Here is a 17,533-nt window from a genome sequence, read left to right as displayed (position 1 = left end):
TGAGGATAGGATGTGGAATTGATTACAACTATTCCTCGTGGAAAAAATGACAGTTTAGAAAAATGTTCAAACCTCTGATGTATAATGTATAAATGTATGTAAAATGCAATGGTACAGGGGAATGGATTTTGTGTATGGAAAAATGCAATGGTACAGGGGAACAGATTTTGAGCATGGAAAAATGCAGGGGTACTGGGGAACAAATTTTGTGGATGGAAAAATGCACTAGTACAAGGTAAAAGATTTTGTGGATGGAATAGTACAGGGAAACAGATTTTGTGTATGGAAAAATGTAATTGTATAGGGGAACAGATTTTGTGGACGAAAAAATGCAAAAGTACAGTGGAACCTATTTTGTGTATGAGAAAATGTAATAGAACTGGGGAACAGATTTTGTGAATGGAAAAATGCAATAGTACAGGGAACAGACTTTGTGTATAGTACAAAATAATCTTCCAACATAGCAGGAAATGCTATTTTTTAAAAGAGAAAAAAATATTTGGATTTCCTTAACATATCTACCCATCAGAGGCAAGATGACCATCAAAACTATATGAAGTTGTCTGACCAATTAAAAGAATAAACAAATAATTACTGCATTTTGGTGGCAAAAAACATAGCTGATATACAATGTTGAGCTTTTTTTTTATCTAAACTCTCTCAAAATTAAAGTCCAACTACAAACTGCACAAACCTATTCATTTCTTCACATAATGTGCCAGCAGATCTGGGTCTATGCAGTTTGCATGCAGTACTCGGTAGATCAAACAACACAGACCCTGATCTGCAGGCACTTTATGCAATCATACATCAGGGACTCTTATTTGCACCTGGACTCAATTTATAAGCGAGTATATACAGTAAATATAATTTTTCAATCTCTTTTCAACAACACCACACTAATAAATAATAAAGAATGAATTTGCCTGTATTTATATCTATGACATATTAATGCCCAAAAGTTGAAATTTTACTAATAAGATGGCAGTTGACTAAGATCATCATGCATCTAAACAATTCAATGCAATCTTACCTTGACTTGTGGTCCTTTGGACTGGGTCACCAGTTTGGACTAAATAATGAGATAAAAAGTACCATATTAAACAAAGGAAGCAATCACTGGATAAAAACATTAAGGAACGATTGAACCCTAATATCATATATGATGTGCCATTAAAATGGAATCATTGAATCCTAATGCCAGAAAATATGTGAAATTATAGAGGAATGAATGAATCCTAGTGCCATAAAATTTGTGGAATTCAAAAGGAATGATTGAATCAAAATGCCATCAAAGATGTGCAATTAAGGGGTCCTGAGGGCCGAGTGGTCTAAAGCGCTCTCCATTTTGGATCACTGCCATCTCACCTCTGTCTCTGTGGGTTCAACTCTTGGATTCAGCCAATGTGGGTATGTGAGAAAGCTTGCCAGTAGCTTCTCCTGGGTCGGTGGTTCTTTCCCGGGTTTTCCCGGGTTCTTCCTCCACCACTAATGCTGGCTGCCATGTATAGCATATTGTGTGCTGAAAAATGGCATTAAACCCTACAACAACAACAACAACAATGTGCAATTAAAAAGAAACAACTGGAATTGCTCATATATGCAACAGAACTTATTGTTGGACTGGCTTTATAAAACTTAAATTAGATATAGGAAATTTCTGCTAAGAAACTAATTTTCAGACTTGTAAATTATTATTTTAACTGAGACACCTAAGTCATACAGGTACATTGCAATAGTAAAGTGGAATAGATTATGTATATGGAAAAATGCAATAGACCAAGGGAACATAGTCTCTGTATCATAGAAAAAAAATCTTCCAACACAGCAGAAATGCAATATATTGAAAAAGAATAAATTTAAAATATTTGGATTTCCTTAACCCATAAAAGGCAAGATGATCATCAAACACTATATGGAGTTGTCTGAACAATTAAACGAATAAACAAATAATTACTGCATTTTGGTGGGGACAAATCATAGCTGATATAAAATTTCATACTTTTTTGTCTATAGTCTCTTACAAGTCAAGTCAAACTACAAACTGCATAGACTCAGACATGCCAGCACATAATGTGCCAGCAGATCTGGGTCTATGCAGTTTGCATGCAGTACTCGGTAGAGCAAATAACACAGACCCTGATCTGCAGGCACTTTATGCAATCATCGATCAGGGCCTCTTTATTTGCACTTGGACTCAATTTATAAGCGAGTATATACAGTAAATATAATTTTCAATCTATTTTCAACAATACAACACTAATAAATAATAAAGAATGAATTTTCCTGTATTTATATCTATGACATATTAATGCCCAAAAGTTGAAATTTTACTAATAAGATGGCAGTTGACTAAGATCATCATGCATCTAAACAATTCAATGCAATCTTACTTTGACTTGTGGTCCCTTGGTCTGGGTCACCAGTTTGGACTAAATAATGAGATAAAAAGTACCATATAAAACAAGGGAAGCAATCACTGGATAAAAACATTAAGGAATGGTTAAACCCTAATATCATAAACGATGTGCCATTAAAATGGAATAATTGAATCCTAATGCCATAAACGTTGTGCAATTGAAAAGGCACCAATGAATAATAAAGCATAAAAGATGTGGACTTAAACAAGATTGACAGAATCTTAATGCCATTAAAAGTGTGCAATGAAAAAGGAATGACTGAATCCTAATGCCATAAAAGATGTGCCATAAAAAGGAATGATTGAATCCTAATGCCATAAAAGATGTGCCATAAAAAGGAATGATTGAATCCTAATGCCATAAAATATGTGGAATTATAAAGGAAAGAATCAATTCTAATGCCATAAAATTTGTAGAATTAGAAAGGAATGATTGAATCCTAGTGCCAAAAAATGTGGAATTAAAAATGAATGACTGAATCCTAGTGCCATAAAATATGTGGAATTCAAAAGGAATGATTGAATCTTAAGGCCATAAAAGATATGCCATTAATAAGGATTGATTGAATCCTAATGCCAGAAAATATGTTGATTGAATCCTAGTGCCATAAAATATGTGGAATTCAAAAGGAATCATTGAATCTAAATGCCATAAAAGATATAGTGTTACCCCGCTATAGCACACTCTGTTATCACATGAATTTGGATATAACATAGTCATAGAGTGGTTTTCAAAATTTTGTATACACGTATATTTCCATTACAATAACAAAAATCTTAAAAGTACGGAGAAAACGGAAAAAGTTTATTATCCTTTTAGGGAAGATGAGGCATATAAATAATACAAGACAAATCATTGCATTATAAAGGAATGAATGAATCCTAGTGCCTAAAAATTTGTAGAATTAGAAAGTAATGATTGAATCATAGTGCCATAAAATGTGGAATTAAAAATGGATGATTGAATCCTAGTGCCATAAAATATGTGGAATTCAAAAGGAATGATTGAATCCTAATGCCAGAAAATGTGGAATTATAAAGGAATGATTGAATCCTAGTGCCACAAAATGTGGAATTAAAAATGGATGATTGAATCCTAGTGCCATAAAATATATGCAATTATAAATGAATCATTGAATCCTAGTGCCATAAAATGTGGAATTAAAAATGAATGATTGAATCCTAGTGCCATAAAATATGTGGAATTCAAAAGGAATCATTGAATCCTAATGCCAGAAAATGTGGAATTATAAAGGAATGATTGAATCCTAGTGCCATAAAATGTGGAATTAAAAATGAATGATTGAAACCTAGTGCCATAAAATATGTGGAATTCAAAAGGAATGATTGAATCTAAATGCCAAAAAAGATATAGTGTTACCCCACTATAGCACGCTCTGTTATAAGATGAATTTGGATATAACATGGTCATGGTGTGGCTCCCAAAATTTTGTATATATGTATATTTCGATTACAAGAAAAAGAAAAAATCTTAAAAGTACGGAGAAAAAAGAAAAAGTTATTATCCTTTTGGGAAAGATAAGGCATTTAAATAATACAAGATGAATTGTTGCATGGCTCCTGAAATTTCAGAGGTCTCGCTAGGATTTTAAAACTAGGCATCCAGGACTCCCATTTTGGTAAAAATTGGAGTCCCCCCATCAAAAGTTGCAGTCCCTTCTTCCCTACAGAACCAACACAGACGTGAGTGCATCTATTTTTAGAAGAAGAGCTTTTCATAATGTAATCACTCACTTTAATATAACTTCATTACAACAGTCCACTGACAAGATTGCAAATTTATGGTTTATTTATTTGTCTATGTCCTTGTAGTAATTTTAGGCAATGGTTAAATAGTATCTGATTTGCTGTTTTTTCACCGTATTTTTGCAAATACGTGTCAAGTCGGAAAATAGATTAGACCTTAAAGCGGATCTTGCGAATTCCACAACACAGCATTGTTCTATATGTTTCTGACCTACATAATTTGCAGGTTAAAGTTAAATCTTTAATGAAATAATACCATGGCTTTGCTATCGATGGTTTGCATATTTTTCTGAAAATATTTGCACAATGATTTACGAAAACAGACAATCTATAACTGGTACATCCCAGACTTAGTGAAGTCTGCCATTATTTCCCGTAAGGCCTACTGGTTCACTTGCAGTTTCAAACTAATTTTATGATGAAATAGTGTACAACAGGCAGTTAATATATATCCAGATCACTGATTCTGATCTTAAAACACTTGTTTGTATGTTTTATCATCAAAGGATATCATGCAGGAAATTGATAGTTGCTACCTTACACGGAAAAGGGTTTATAGTCAATCAGCTATCAAAACATATGCTTGTGAATGGGCAAGAGTTTGTTTGTCAACGTAATTGATATCAAAACTGGGCCTAGCTACTGATGTCTTCATGAATACATTTCGCTACAACACTAGAACTAACTGAGCTAAGGTAAGGGGCATTTAAAATAAAGTATGGTCAGTCAATGTACCTCTTAAATAGCTCTTGTTCATCCATCAGAGTGATACTGAATTTTGTCAATCCATGTAAGGACTTATTCCAAACACTAAGCTAGGCATCACACACTTTCTTACACTTAGCAGCTTTAGCACTCTGCTGAATCTCATTACAATCTTCGTAAGTCTGCCGTTTAGCCAAAAAATACTTATCCAAATTTACGAATGGCATTTTATCTAAGTCTCAACATGTTTTGATTCTGAGGTCACGTGCACTACATATTCTGATAGATTTGGAAATGAACACAATAACGAAAGCTAAAGTTGTTTATTTGATGTACTTTTATAACTGACCGTATGTACATCTCTGGGTCTTACTGACTCTGAATTCAATCATTGTAAATATCAGTACATTTTCCCACCCAGCCGCCAGTCAAAGCCTTTGAACTTGCCGCCCAGCTATTGCATCATGTTTTTTTTATGTCCTGATATAATGGCAACATGTATGAACATCATGGGGTCTTTCAGTCACTGTAAATATCAGCACAGCTAATTGATCCATACATTTTCCCACAAAACAGGTGGCTGAAGCAGGACTGACAAGTCTCTGAATTTTGCCACACACCAATTACATGCGTATGGAGAACTCCCACCTCAGTCATTTTCTGCGTCCCAGATCAAAAATTGGTGTCCACATATGTATAATTAAGCGTTTCAAGATCTCTGAATTTTATATGTATTTTTATGTGAACGGTAAGTGAAATTCCTCTTCTTTTCACTCAGAATTAAATCCTTCAGAACACTCGCATTTCCTGTAGTAATCCCTGTTATCAGACCAAAGCAACTGAATCTCTATTCTCTATCGACCGTTGACCATTTTTTAAATTTCTGACACATGCGTGGAAGGCAGCATCACTCAGCTACCACAAATGTTAAAAACAAAAACAATAAAAAAAAAACAAGATCCTTCCTGTTGCACTACTGAATAGGCAGGGAGGTACAGTATCAACAATTGATCAAACAACTACCAATTCCTTTTTTTCAAATGTACCCAGATAAAATAGTTTGCTGAAATTTCAAAGAAAACAGATTACCATTGAGGAACCGATTGTTATGAAAAAATACTAAGCAAAGGGTTAAAAAGAACAGTCTCAATCATGCAGTACAATTATTTGCTTTTGCCACAAGAATAAGACAAAGGAATTTGTTTGGTTCTCCAAAGCCATTCTTTGGTAGTGACTTCAATAACGCATGCACACTGCATCAAGAAAACAGACTACCATCTCCAATCAAAACAATTAACCTTTCTTCAAAGGCAGTCAGTACCAAACATAAATAAAAGCAATGGAATCTGATGGAGTGTTTCATTTTCCAACGTGACTGGAACACATTTACTGTGCCGTGAAAGTTTCATTTTTGCAGGAAAAAGTTTAGGCTTATGAATGCTACCAACAGCAGCTAAAAATGCAAACTAACTTTTACTGACTCGGGAAGTAATGAAAAGTAAAAGTTCTTCATCATTCGTTACATGTTTGTGCTATTTTTTTCCCCACCGAATTCAGACCTATATGACCTGTGACAAAATTTCTGAATATATTAAATCTCTGTGTGTGCATATTTTCAATGGAATTACTTCTAGATTCAATGTATGTGATGAGATTCGCGGGTGAGTACACGGTGTTGCTACTATATTCATGCTATATATTAGACATGTAAATATAAACAGTATACACATATGCATGGGTCTCTGAATAAGTAAAATGTTATACATGCCTACTCTGTTATCACTACAGGTGTATTTCTCTTTAATATGCATCCATTTAAGATGGTAACTGTGCCAATGAAGCATGTACTTTTGTGCCCGCATTTATTACCTAACCCTCCCAAAAAAATATTTTTGGGGTACAGGCATCATTGTCTTGAACTAACTGATCTGGTTGCTTATAACACAGTTCAGTCTAAAACATGGTCAGGTTCTATGGCTCCCAACTACCGTGTGATAGTGGGGTCACACTGTACAATTAAAAAGGATTGTTTGAATCTTAAAACCATAAAAGATATGCAATTAAAAAGGAATGATTGAATCCTAATAAAAAGTAATTATGTAATCTTAATTTCATAAAATATGTTCAGTTAAAATGTAATGACTGAATCTTAATGCCATACAAAATGTGCAATCAAAACAATGATTGAATTGTAATGCCATAAACAGATAAAAGATATGCATTTAAAAAGGACTGATTGAATCGTAATGCCATAAGAGATGTGCAATTAAAAAGAATGAACCATAAAGCCATCAAAGATGTACAATTAACAAGAAAGAACTGAAATGGCTCATAAATGATCGGCATGTACAACAGAACTTACTGTTGGACTGGCTTTAAAAAAATTAAATGGGACATTTGGAAATTTCTGCTAAGAAACTAATTTTCAGACTTGAAAATTTTTGTTTTAACTGAGACTTCTAATTCATCATCATACACTTGACATGTACATTGCAACAGGTGTAAACTGTCTTGGTGCTTCTGTACATAGTACAAGTCAGTTTGTTAGCTTTCATTTCATCTGCATGAAATCCCAGCTGTTATGGATGGATCCCAACTGTTATGTCATTTCCAGAATTACTTAGAAAATGAAAAATGTGAAGTAATCAATAGTGTATGCTATGCTTGGTAAAAATGGAGTAGCCGTATCTTTGCAAAAAGTAAACCCCTCCACCCTACATCTTTCATGGATTTGTTTCAACCTGTTTAAAGTTCCTGTTCATTTAAATTACAAATAGGCTTTCTCAGCACTACAATGTCAACTGATTGGCCCATGTAAATCTGAGCGATTTATCTGCTCTTATGGCCACATCATAAAAATATAAAAAAGGACTGTTTAACTTAAAGCTTACATAGCTATACAATAACGTTAAAACTAAAAAAAAGGGCAAAATGTGTACAGATGCATGTACTGGAGTTCCTTCTAGTAGTAAAATGAAAGGTGGAGTGGAGGGATGAGGATAGGATGTGGAATAGATTACAACTGTTCCTCATGGAAAAAATCTCCAATGACAGTTTAGAAAATGTTCAAACCTCTGATGTATAATGTATAAATGTATGTAAAATGCAATGGTACAGGGGAATGGATTTTGTGTATGGAAAAATGCAATGGTACAGGGGAACAGATTTTGAGTATGGAAAAATGCAGTGATACTGGGAACAAATTTTGTGGATGGAAAAATGCACTAGTACCAGGTAAAAGATTCTTTGGATGGAATAGTACAGGGAAACAGATTTTGTGTATGGAAAAATGTAATTGTATAGGGGAACAGATTTTGTGGATGAAAAAATGCAAAAGCACAGTGGAACATATTTTGTGTATGGGAAAATGTAATAGAACTGGGGAACAGATTTTGTGAATGGAAAAATGCAATAGTACAGGGAACAGACTTTGTGTATAGTACAAAATAATCTTCCAACATAGCAGGAAATGCTATTTTTTAAAAGAGAAAAAAATATTTGGATTTCCTTAACATATCTACCCATCAGAGGCAAGATGACCATCAAAAACTATATGGAGTTGTCTGACTAATTAAAAGAATAAACAAATAATTACTGCATTTTGGTGGCAGAAAACATAGCTGATATACAATGTTGAGCTTTTTTTTGTCTAAGCTCTCTCAAAATTAAAGTCCAACTACAAACTGCACAAACCTATTCATTTCTTCACATAATGTGCCAGCAGATCTGGGTTGATGTACTTTGCAAGGAGCACTCGGTACAGCAAACAACACAGACCCTGATCTGCAGGCACTTTATGCAATCATACATCAGGGACTCTTATTTGCACTTGGACTCAATTTATAAGCGAGTATATACAGTAAATATAATTTTTCAATCTCTTTTCAACAACACCACACTAATAAATAATAAAGAATGAATTTGCCTGTATTTATATCTATGACATATTAATGCCCAAAAGTTGAAATTTTACTAATAAGATGGCAGTTGACTAAGATCATCATGCATCTAAACAATTCAATGCAATCTTACCTTGACTTGTGGTCCCTTGGTCTGGGTCACCAGTTTGGACTAAATAATGAGATAAAAAGTACCATATAAAACAAAGGAAGTAATCACTGGATAAAAACATTAAGGAATATTTGAACCCTAATATCATAAAAGATGTCCCATTAAAAAGGAATGATTGAATCATAATGCCATAAAAGATGTGCAATTAAACAAGATTGACAGAATCATAATGGCATATAAGTTGTGCAATTAAAAGGAATGATTGAATCCTAATGTCATAAGAGAAGTGTAATTAAAAAGAAGGAAGCATGGTGCCATCAAAGACAGGCAGCTAAAATGGAACAAGTGTGCAATTAAAAGAATGAGTGAATCATAATGCCATATAAGATGTACAATTAAAAGAATAATTGAATCATAATGTCATATAAGATGTGCAATTAAAAGAATGAGTGAATCATAATGTCATATAAGATGTGCAATTAAAAGAATGAGTGAATCATAATGTCATATAAGATGTGCAATTAAAAGAATGAGTGAATCATAGTGTCATATAAGATGTGCAATTAAAAGAATGATTGAATCATAATGCCATTTAAGATGTGCAATTAAAAGAATGAGTGAATCATAATGCCATATAAGATGTGCAATTAAAAGAATGAGTATATCATAATGCCATTTAAGATGTGCAATTAAAAGAATGAGTGAATCATAATGCCATATAAGATGTGCAATTAAAAGAATGATTGAATCATAATGCCATTTGAGATGTGCAATTAAAAGAATGATTGAATCATAATGCCATTTAAGATGTGCAGTTAAAAGGAACAGCTGGAACTGCTTGTGTATGACCAAGTAAAGTCCAACTGCAAACTGTACAGACCCAGACATGCCATCAATACTGTGCCAGCAGATCTGGGTCTATGCAGTGTGCAAGGGGCACTCGGTAGAGCAAACAACACAGACCCTGATATGCAATCACAGATCAGGGCCTATGTTAATTGCACCTGGACTCAATTTATAGACAGGTGTGTAAATATAATTTTGTAATCTATTTTTAACATTACCACATTAATTAATGATAAAGAATGAATTTGCCTGTCTTTAAATCTATGATATATTAATGCCCAAAAAATTTCAATATTCAGGTGGCAGATGAATAAGAATATAATGCATCACAACAATTCTAATATTACCTTGATTGAGAGGCTGCATTTCCATAACAGTTCCAGTTCGGTCTAGAAAATTGAGACATAAAACTTAAAACAAAGAAAGTAATCTTTAGAACATATTTTCATATTTATAAAATTATTTATTACAATTTGCTCTATCTCTCTCTCTCTCACTGTCTATCTCTGTCTGTCCGTCTCTGGAGAGAGAGAGAGAGAATCATTACCTGGACACATCTTGGGGTCATCAATATTGTTCGGGTAACCAGTAATTATAAAAGTTGTGCAACTGAAAAGGCACCAATGAATCAAAAAGCATAAAAGATATGGAATTAAACAAGATTGACAGAATCTTAATGCCATTAAAAGTATGCAACTAAAAAGGAATGATTGAATCCTAATGCCATAAAATATGTGCAATTAAAAAGGAATGATTGAATCCTAATGCCATAAAATATGTGCAATTAAAAAGGAATGATTGAATCCTAATGCCATAAAATATGTGCCATTAACTCATTAACCCCTAGCGACGACTTTACGGGGCTGGAGGTAGTAGCCTGCTGCCGAGCTCTGTTGCGTCATGGTCATGCATAATACACTAACATGGGTGGTATTATAGAAAGGTAGACAGATGTAGCTCTACAATGATACCAAATAATCTGGAATATCTAGTTGTACTACAAAATACAGATAGAAAAACTGCATTTTTTGGACCCGACTTTTTTTTACGCAAAATTCACCCGTGGTCGGAATCCCATTTTGTGTCCGGATTTTAGACTTTCTGGTCTCAGATCTAAGGCAAACCGGTATCAGCTGCAAGCAGACAGATGAGCCTTTGCAAAAAGTATGATAAGATGGGCATTTGGAATAAAGAGTGGCAAAAAAAAACAAAAGCAAAAATAAAACAAGCCCAACTTTTACCCTTCTGCTCATGCACGAGTCTAATAGCCAATGAAAAACAATGTTTCTAACACAACTAGGCAGTATGTTATTAAAAGATGACTGGGGATTTGGTGTTTTCGAGTCTATTCAGAAATAGCTTTCAAAATGTGTTTCCTACTCGATTTTCAGGCAAAAATGGCAAAAACCTCCAGGGGTTAATGTGTTAAAAAGAAATGATTGAATCCTAATGCCAGAAAATATGCGGAATTAAAAAAGAATGAATGAATCCTAGTGCCTAAAAATTTGTAGAATTAGAAAGGAATGATTGAATACTAGTGCCATAAAATAAGGTCGAATTTAAAAGAAATGATCGAATCTTAAGGCCATAAAAGATGTGCCATTGATAAGGAATGATTGAATCCTAATGCCAGAAAGTATGTGGAATTGTAAAGGAATGATTGAATCCTAGTGCCATAAAATGTTGAATTAAAAATGAATGAAACATAGTGCCATAAAATATGCAGAATTCAAAAGGAATCATTGAATCTAAATGCCATAAAAGATATAGGATTACCAATTTATGTTTTATTTATTTGTTTATGTCCTTGTAGTAACTTTAGGCAATGGTTAAACAGTATCTGATTTGCTGTTTTTCCCCATATTTTCGCAAATACATGTCAAGTCTGAAAATAGATTAGACCTTAAAGAGGATCTCGCGAATTCCACAACATAGCATTGTCCTATATGTTTCTGACCTATATAATTTGCAGCTTAAAGTTAAATCTTTAATAAAATAATACCGTGGCTTTGCTATCAATGGTTTGTATATTTTTCTGAAAATATCTGCATAATGATTTACGAAAACAGACAATCTATAACTGGCACATCCCAGACTTAGCGAAGTCTGCCATTATTTCCCCTAAGGCCTACTGGTTCATTTACAGTTTCAAACTAATTTTATGATGAAATAGTGTACAACAGGCAGTTAATATATATCCAAATCACTGATTCTGATCTTAGAACACATGTTTGTATGTTTTATCATCAAAGGATATCATGCAGAAAATTGATAGTTGCTACCTTACTGGAAAAGGGTTAATGGTCAATCAGCTATCCAAACATATGCTTGGGAAGGGCAAGAGTTTGCTTGTCAACGTAATTGATATTAAAACTAGGCCTAGCTACTGATGTCTTCATGAATACATTTCGCTACAACACTAGAACTAACCGGGCTAAGGCAAGGGGCGTTTAAAATAAAGTATGGTCAGTCAATGTACCTCTTAAGTAGCTCTTGTTCGTCCATCAGAGTGATACTGAATTTTGTCAATCCAAGTCAGGACTTATTTAAAAACACTAAGCTAGGCATCATACACTTTCTTACACTTAGCAGCTTTAGCACTCTTCTGAATCTCATTACAATCTTCGTAAGTCTGCCATTTAACCCCAAAATACTTATCCAAATTTATGAATGACATTCTCAAAATGTTTTGATTCTGAGGTCACGTGCACTACTTATTCCGATGCATTTGGAAATGAACACAATAACAAAAGCAAAAGTTGTTTATTTGATGTACTTTATAATTGACTGCATGTACATCTCTGGGTCTTTCTGACCCTGAATTCAATCATTGTAAATATCGGTACATTTTCCCACCCGGCCGCCAGTCAAAGCCTTTGAACTTGTAGCCCAGCTATTGCATCATGTTCTTTTATGTACTCTTACAATGGCAACATCTATGAACATCATGGGGTCTTTCAGTCACTGAATTCTGTCATTGTAAATATCAGCACAGCTAATTGATCCACACATTTTCCCACAAAGCAGGTGGCTGAAGCAGGACTCTCAAGTGTTTGAATCTTGCCACACACCTATTACATGTGTATGGAGAACTCCCACCTCAGTCATTTTCTCCATCCCAGATAAAAAATTGGTGTTTAAATAAGTGTAATTAAGCGTTTCAAGATCTCTTGAAAATGTACCCAGATAAAATAGTTTGCTGAAATTTCAAAGAAAACAGATTACCTTTGAGAAACCGATTGTTATGAAAAAATACTCAATCATGCAGTACAATTACATGCTCTTGCCGCAACAATAATAAATGGGAATTTGTTTGGTTCTCCAAAGCTGTCCTTTGGTAGTGACTCAATAATGCATGCACACTTCATCAAGAAAACGGGCTACCATCTTCAATCAAAACAAAGAACCTTTCTTCAAAGGCAGTCAGTACCAAACATAAATAAAAGCAATTGAACCTGATGGAGTGTTTCATTTTCCAACATGACTGGAACACATTTACTGTGCCTTGAAAGTTTCATTTTTGCAAGAAAAAAGTTTAGGCTTATGAATGCTACCAACAGCAGCTAAAAATGCAAACTAACTGTTACTGACTCGGGAAGTAATGAAAAGTAAAAGTTCTTCATCATTCATTACGTGAATGTGCTATTTTTTACCCACCGAATTCAGACCTATATGACCTGTGACAAAATTACTGAATATTTTAAATCTCTGTGTGTGCTTATTTTCAATGGAATTACTTGTAGATTCAATGTATGTGATGAGACTCATGGGTGAATACACGGTGTTGCTACTATATTCATGCTATATATTAGACATGTACATATAAACAGTATATGCATATGCATGGGTCTCTGAATAAGTAAAATGTTATATATGCCTACTCTGTTATCACTACAGGTGCATTTCTCATTAATATGCATCCATTTAAGATGGTAACTGTGCCAATGAAGCATGTACTTTTGTGCCCGCATTTATTACCTAATTCTCCCAAAAAAATATTTTTGGGGTACACACATCATTGTCTTGGACTAACTGACCTGGTTGCTTATAACACGGTTTGGTCTAAAACATGGTCAGGTTCTATGGCTCCCAACTACCGTGTGATAGTGGGGTCATACTGTACAATTAAAAAGGATTGTTTGAATCTTAAAACCATAAAAGATGTGCAATTAAAAAGAAATGACATATTAATGCCCAAAAAAACAATAATAAATAAACAAATAATTACTGCATTTTGGTGGCAAAAAACATAGCTGATATACAATGTTGAGCTTTTTTTTGTCTAAACTCTCTCAAAATTAAAGTCCAACTACAAACTGCACAAACCTATTCATTTCTTCACATAATGTGCCAGCAGATCTGGGTCTATGCAGTTTGCATGCAGTACTCGGTAGATCAAACAACACAGACCCTGATCTGCAGGCACTTTATGCAATCATACATCAGGGACTCTTATTTGCACTTGGACTCAATTTATAAGCGAGTATATACAGTAAATATAATTTTTCAGTCTCTTTTCAACAACACCACACTAATAAATAATAAAGAATGAATTTGTCTGTATTTATATCTATGACATATTAATGCCCAAAAGTTGAAATTTTACTAATAATATGGCAGATGACTAAGATTATCATGCATCTAAACAATGCAATGCAATCTTACCTTGACTTGTGGTCCCCTGGACTGGGTCACCAGTTTGGACTAAATAATGAGATAAAAGTACCATATAAAAAAAGGAAGTAATCATTGGATAAAAACATTAAGGAATGGTTGAACATTAATATCATAAAAGATGTGCCATTAAAATGGAATAATTGAATCCTAACGCCATAAAATTTGTGCAATTGAAAAGGCACCAATGAATCATAAAGCATAAAAGATGTGGAATTAAACAAGATTGACAGAATCTTAATGCCATTAAAAGCGTGCAATGAAAAAGGAATGATTGAATCCTAATGCCGGAAAATATGTGGAATTATAAAGGAATGAATGAATCCTAGTGCCTAAAAATCTGTAGAATTAGAAAAGTAATGATTGAATCCTAGTGCCATAAAATGTGGAATTAAAAATGGATGATTGAATCCTAGTGCCATAAAATATGTGGAATTCAAAAGGAATGATTGAATCCTAATGCCAGAAAATGTGGAATCATAAAGGAATGATTGAATCCTAGTGCCATAAAATGTGGAATTAAAAAGGGATGATTGAATCCTAGTGCCATAAAATATGTGGAATTCAAAAGGAATGATTGAATCCTAATGCCAGAAAATGTGGAATTAAAAATGGATGATTGAATCCTAGTGCCATAAAATATATGCAATTATAAATGAATGATTGAATCCTAGTGGCATAAAATATGTGGAATTCAAAACGAATGATTGAATCCTAATGCCAGAAAATATGTGGAATTCAAAACGAATGATTGAATCCTAATGCCAGAAAATGTGGAATTATAAAGGAATGATTGAAACCTAGTGCCATAAAATATGTGGAATTCAAAAGGAATGATTGAATCTAAATGCCATAAAAGATATAGTGTTACCCCACTATAGCACGCTCTGTTATAAGATGAATTTGGATATAACATGGTCATGGTGTGGCTCCCAAAATTTCGTATATATGTAAATTTCGATTACAAGAAAAAGAAAAAATCTTAAAAGCACGCAGAAAAAGGAAAAAGTTATTATCCTTTTGGGAAAGATAAGGCATTTGAATAATACAAGATGAATTGTTGCATGGCTCCTGAAATTTCAGAGGTCTCACTAGGATTTTAAAACTAGGCATCCAGAACTCCCATTTTGGTCAAAATTGGAGTCCCACCATCAAAAGTTGCAGTCCCTTCTTCCCTACAGAATCAACACAGAAGTGAGTGCATCTATTTTTAGAAGGAGAGCTTTTCGTAATGTAATCACTCATTTTAATATAACTTCATTACAACAGTCCACTGACAGGATTGCAAATTTATGATTTATTTATTTGTCTATGTCCTTGTAGCAATTTTAGGCAACGGTTAAACAGTATCTGATTTGCTGTTTTTTCACCGTATTTTCGCAAATACGTGTCAAGTCGGAAAATAGATTAGACCTTAAAGTGGATCTTGCGAATTCCACAACATAGTATTGTCCTATATGTTTATGACCTATATAATTTGCAGCTTAAAGTTAAATCTTTAATGAAATAATACCGTGGCTTTGCTATCGATGGTTTGTATATTTTTCTGAAAATATCTGCACAATGATTTACGAAAACAGACAATCTATAACTGGCACATCCCAGACTTAGTGAAGTCTGCCATTATTTCCCCTAAGGCCTACTGGTTCACTTACAGTTTCAAACTATTTTTATGATGAAATAGTGTACAACAGGCAGTTAATATATATCCAGATCACTGATTCTGATCTTAAAACACATGTTTGTATGCTTTATCATCAAAGGATATCATGCAGGAAATTGATAGTTACTACCTTACTCGGAAAAGGGTTAATCTTCAATCAGCTATCAAAACATATGCTTATGAATGGGCAAGAGTTTGTTTGTCAATGTAATTGATATCAAAACTAGGCCTAGCTACTGATGTCTTCATGAATACATTTTGCTACAACACTAGAACTAACTGAGCTAAGGTAAGGGGCATTTAAAATAAAGTATGGTCAGTCAATGTACCTCTTAAATAGCTCTTGTTCGTCCATCAGAGTGATACTGAATTTTGTCAACCCAAGTAAGGACTTATTCCAAACACTAAGCTAGGCATCACACACTTTCTTACACTTAGCAGCTTTAGCACTCTTCTGAATCTCATTACAATCTTCGTAAGTCTGCCGTTTAGCCAAAAAATACTTATCCAAATTTACGAATGGCATTTTATCTAAGTCTCAACATGTTTTGATTCTGAGGTCATGTGCACTACATACTCCGATGCATTTGGAAATGAACACAATAACGAAAGCTAAAGTTGTTTATTTGATGTACTTTTATAACTGACCGCATGTACATCTCTGGGTCTTTCTGACTCTGAATTCAATCATTGTAAATATCAGTACATTTTCTCACCCAGCTGCCAGTCAAAGCCTTTGAACTTGCCACCCAGCTATTGCATCATGTTTTTTTTATGTACTGATATAATGGCAACATGTATGAACATCATGGGGTCTTTCAGTCACTGTAAATATCAGCACAGCTAATTGATCCATACATTTTCCCACAAAGCAAGTGGCTGAAGAAGGACTGACAAGTCCTTGAATTTTGCCACACACCTATTACGTGCGTATGGAGAACTCCCACCTCAGTCATTTTCTGCATCCCAGATCAAAAATTGGTGTACAAATATGCGTAATTAAGCGTTTCAAGATCTCTGAATTTTATACGTATTTTTATGTGAATGGTAAGTAAAATTCCTCTTCTTTTCACTCAGAATTAAATCCTTCAGAACACTCGCATTTTCTGTAGTAATCCCTGTCATCAGACCAAAGCAACTGAATCTCTATTCTCTATCGACCGTTGACCATTTTTAAAATTTCTGACACATGCATGGAAGGCAGCATCACTCAGTTACCACAAATGTTAAAAACAAAAACAAACAAAAAAAACCAAGATCTTTCCTGTTGCACTACTGAATAGGCAAGGAGGTACAGTATCAACAATTGATCAAACGACTACCAATTCCTTTTTAAAAATGTACCCAGATAAAATAGTTTGCTGAAATTTCAAAGAAAACAGATTACCTTTGAGGAACTGATTGTTACAAAAAAATACTAAGCAAAGGGTAAAAAAAACAGCCTCAAT

General features: G+C 34.0%; 1 protein-coding gene across 1 annotated transcript in view; it reads right to left on the bottom strand.

The window, feature by feature from the left end:
• LOC149771190 (uncharacterized) overlaps nucleotides 1-17,533 on the bottom strand; it is a 188,140-nt gene that overhangs the window by 72,977 nt on the left and 97,630 nt on the right. The window contains exons 13-14 of the mRNA XM_089948755.1: nucleotides 14,414-14,452; nucleotides 10,096-10,137 (exon numbers count right to left, since the gene is read on the bottom strand). Of these exons, the coding sequence (XP_089804881.1) occupies nucleotides 10,096-10,137; nucleotides 14,414-14,452 (81 nt within the window). The remainder of the gene's footprint in view (nucleotides 1-10,095; nucleotides 10,138-14,413; nucleotides 14,453-17,533) is intronic.

Source organism: Sinohyriopsis cumingii, unplaced genomic scaffold (assembly GCF_028554795.1).
Source record: "Sinohyriopsis cumingii isolate HCF-2022 unplaced genomic scaffold, ASM2855479v2 utg002073l, whole genome shotgun sequence".
Lineage (NCBI taxonomy): Eukaryota > Metazoa > Mollusca > Bivalvia > Unionida > Unionidae > Sinohyriopsis > Sinohyriopsis cumingii.
The sequence above is the reverse complement of the archived record's forward strand: the minus strand, read 5'-3'. Positions and strand labels throughout refer to the sequence as shown.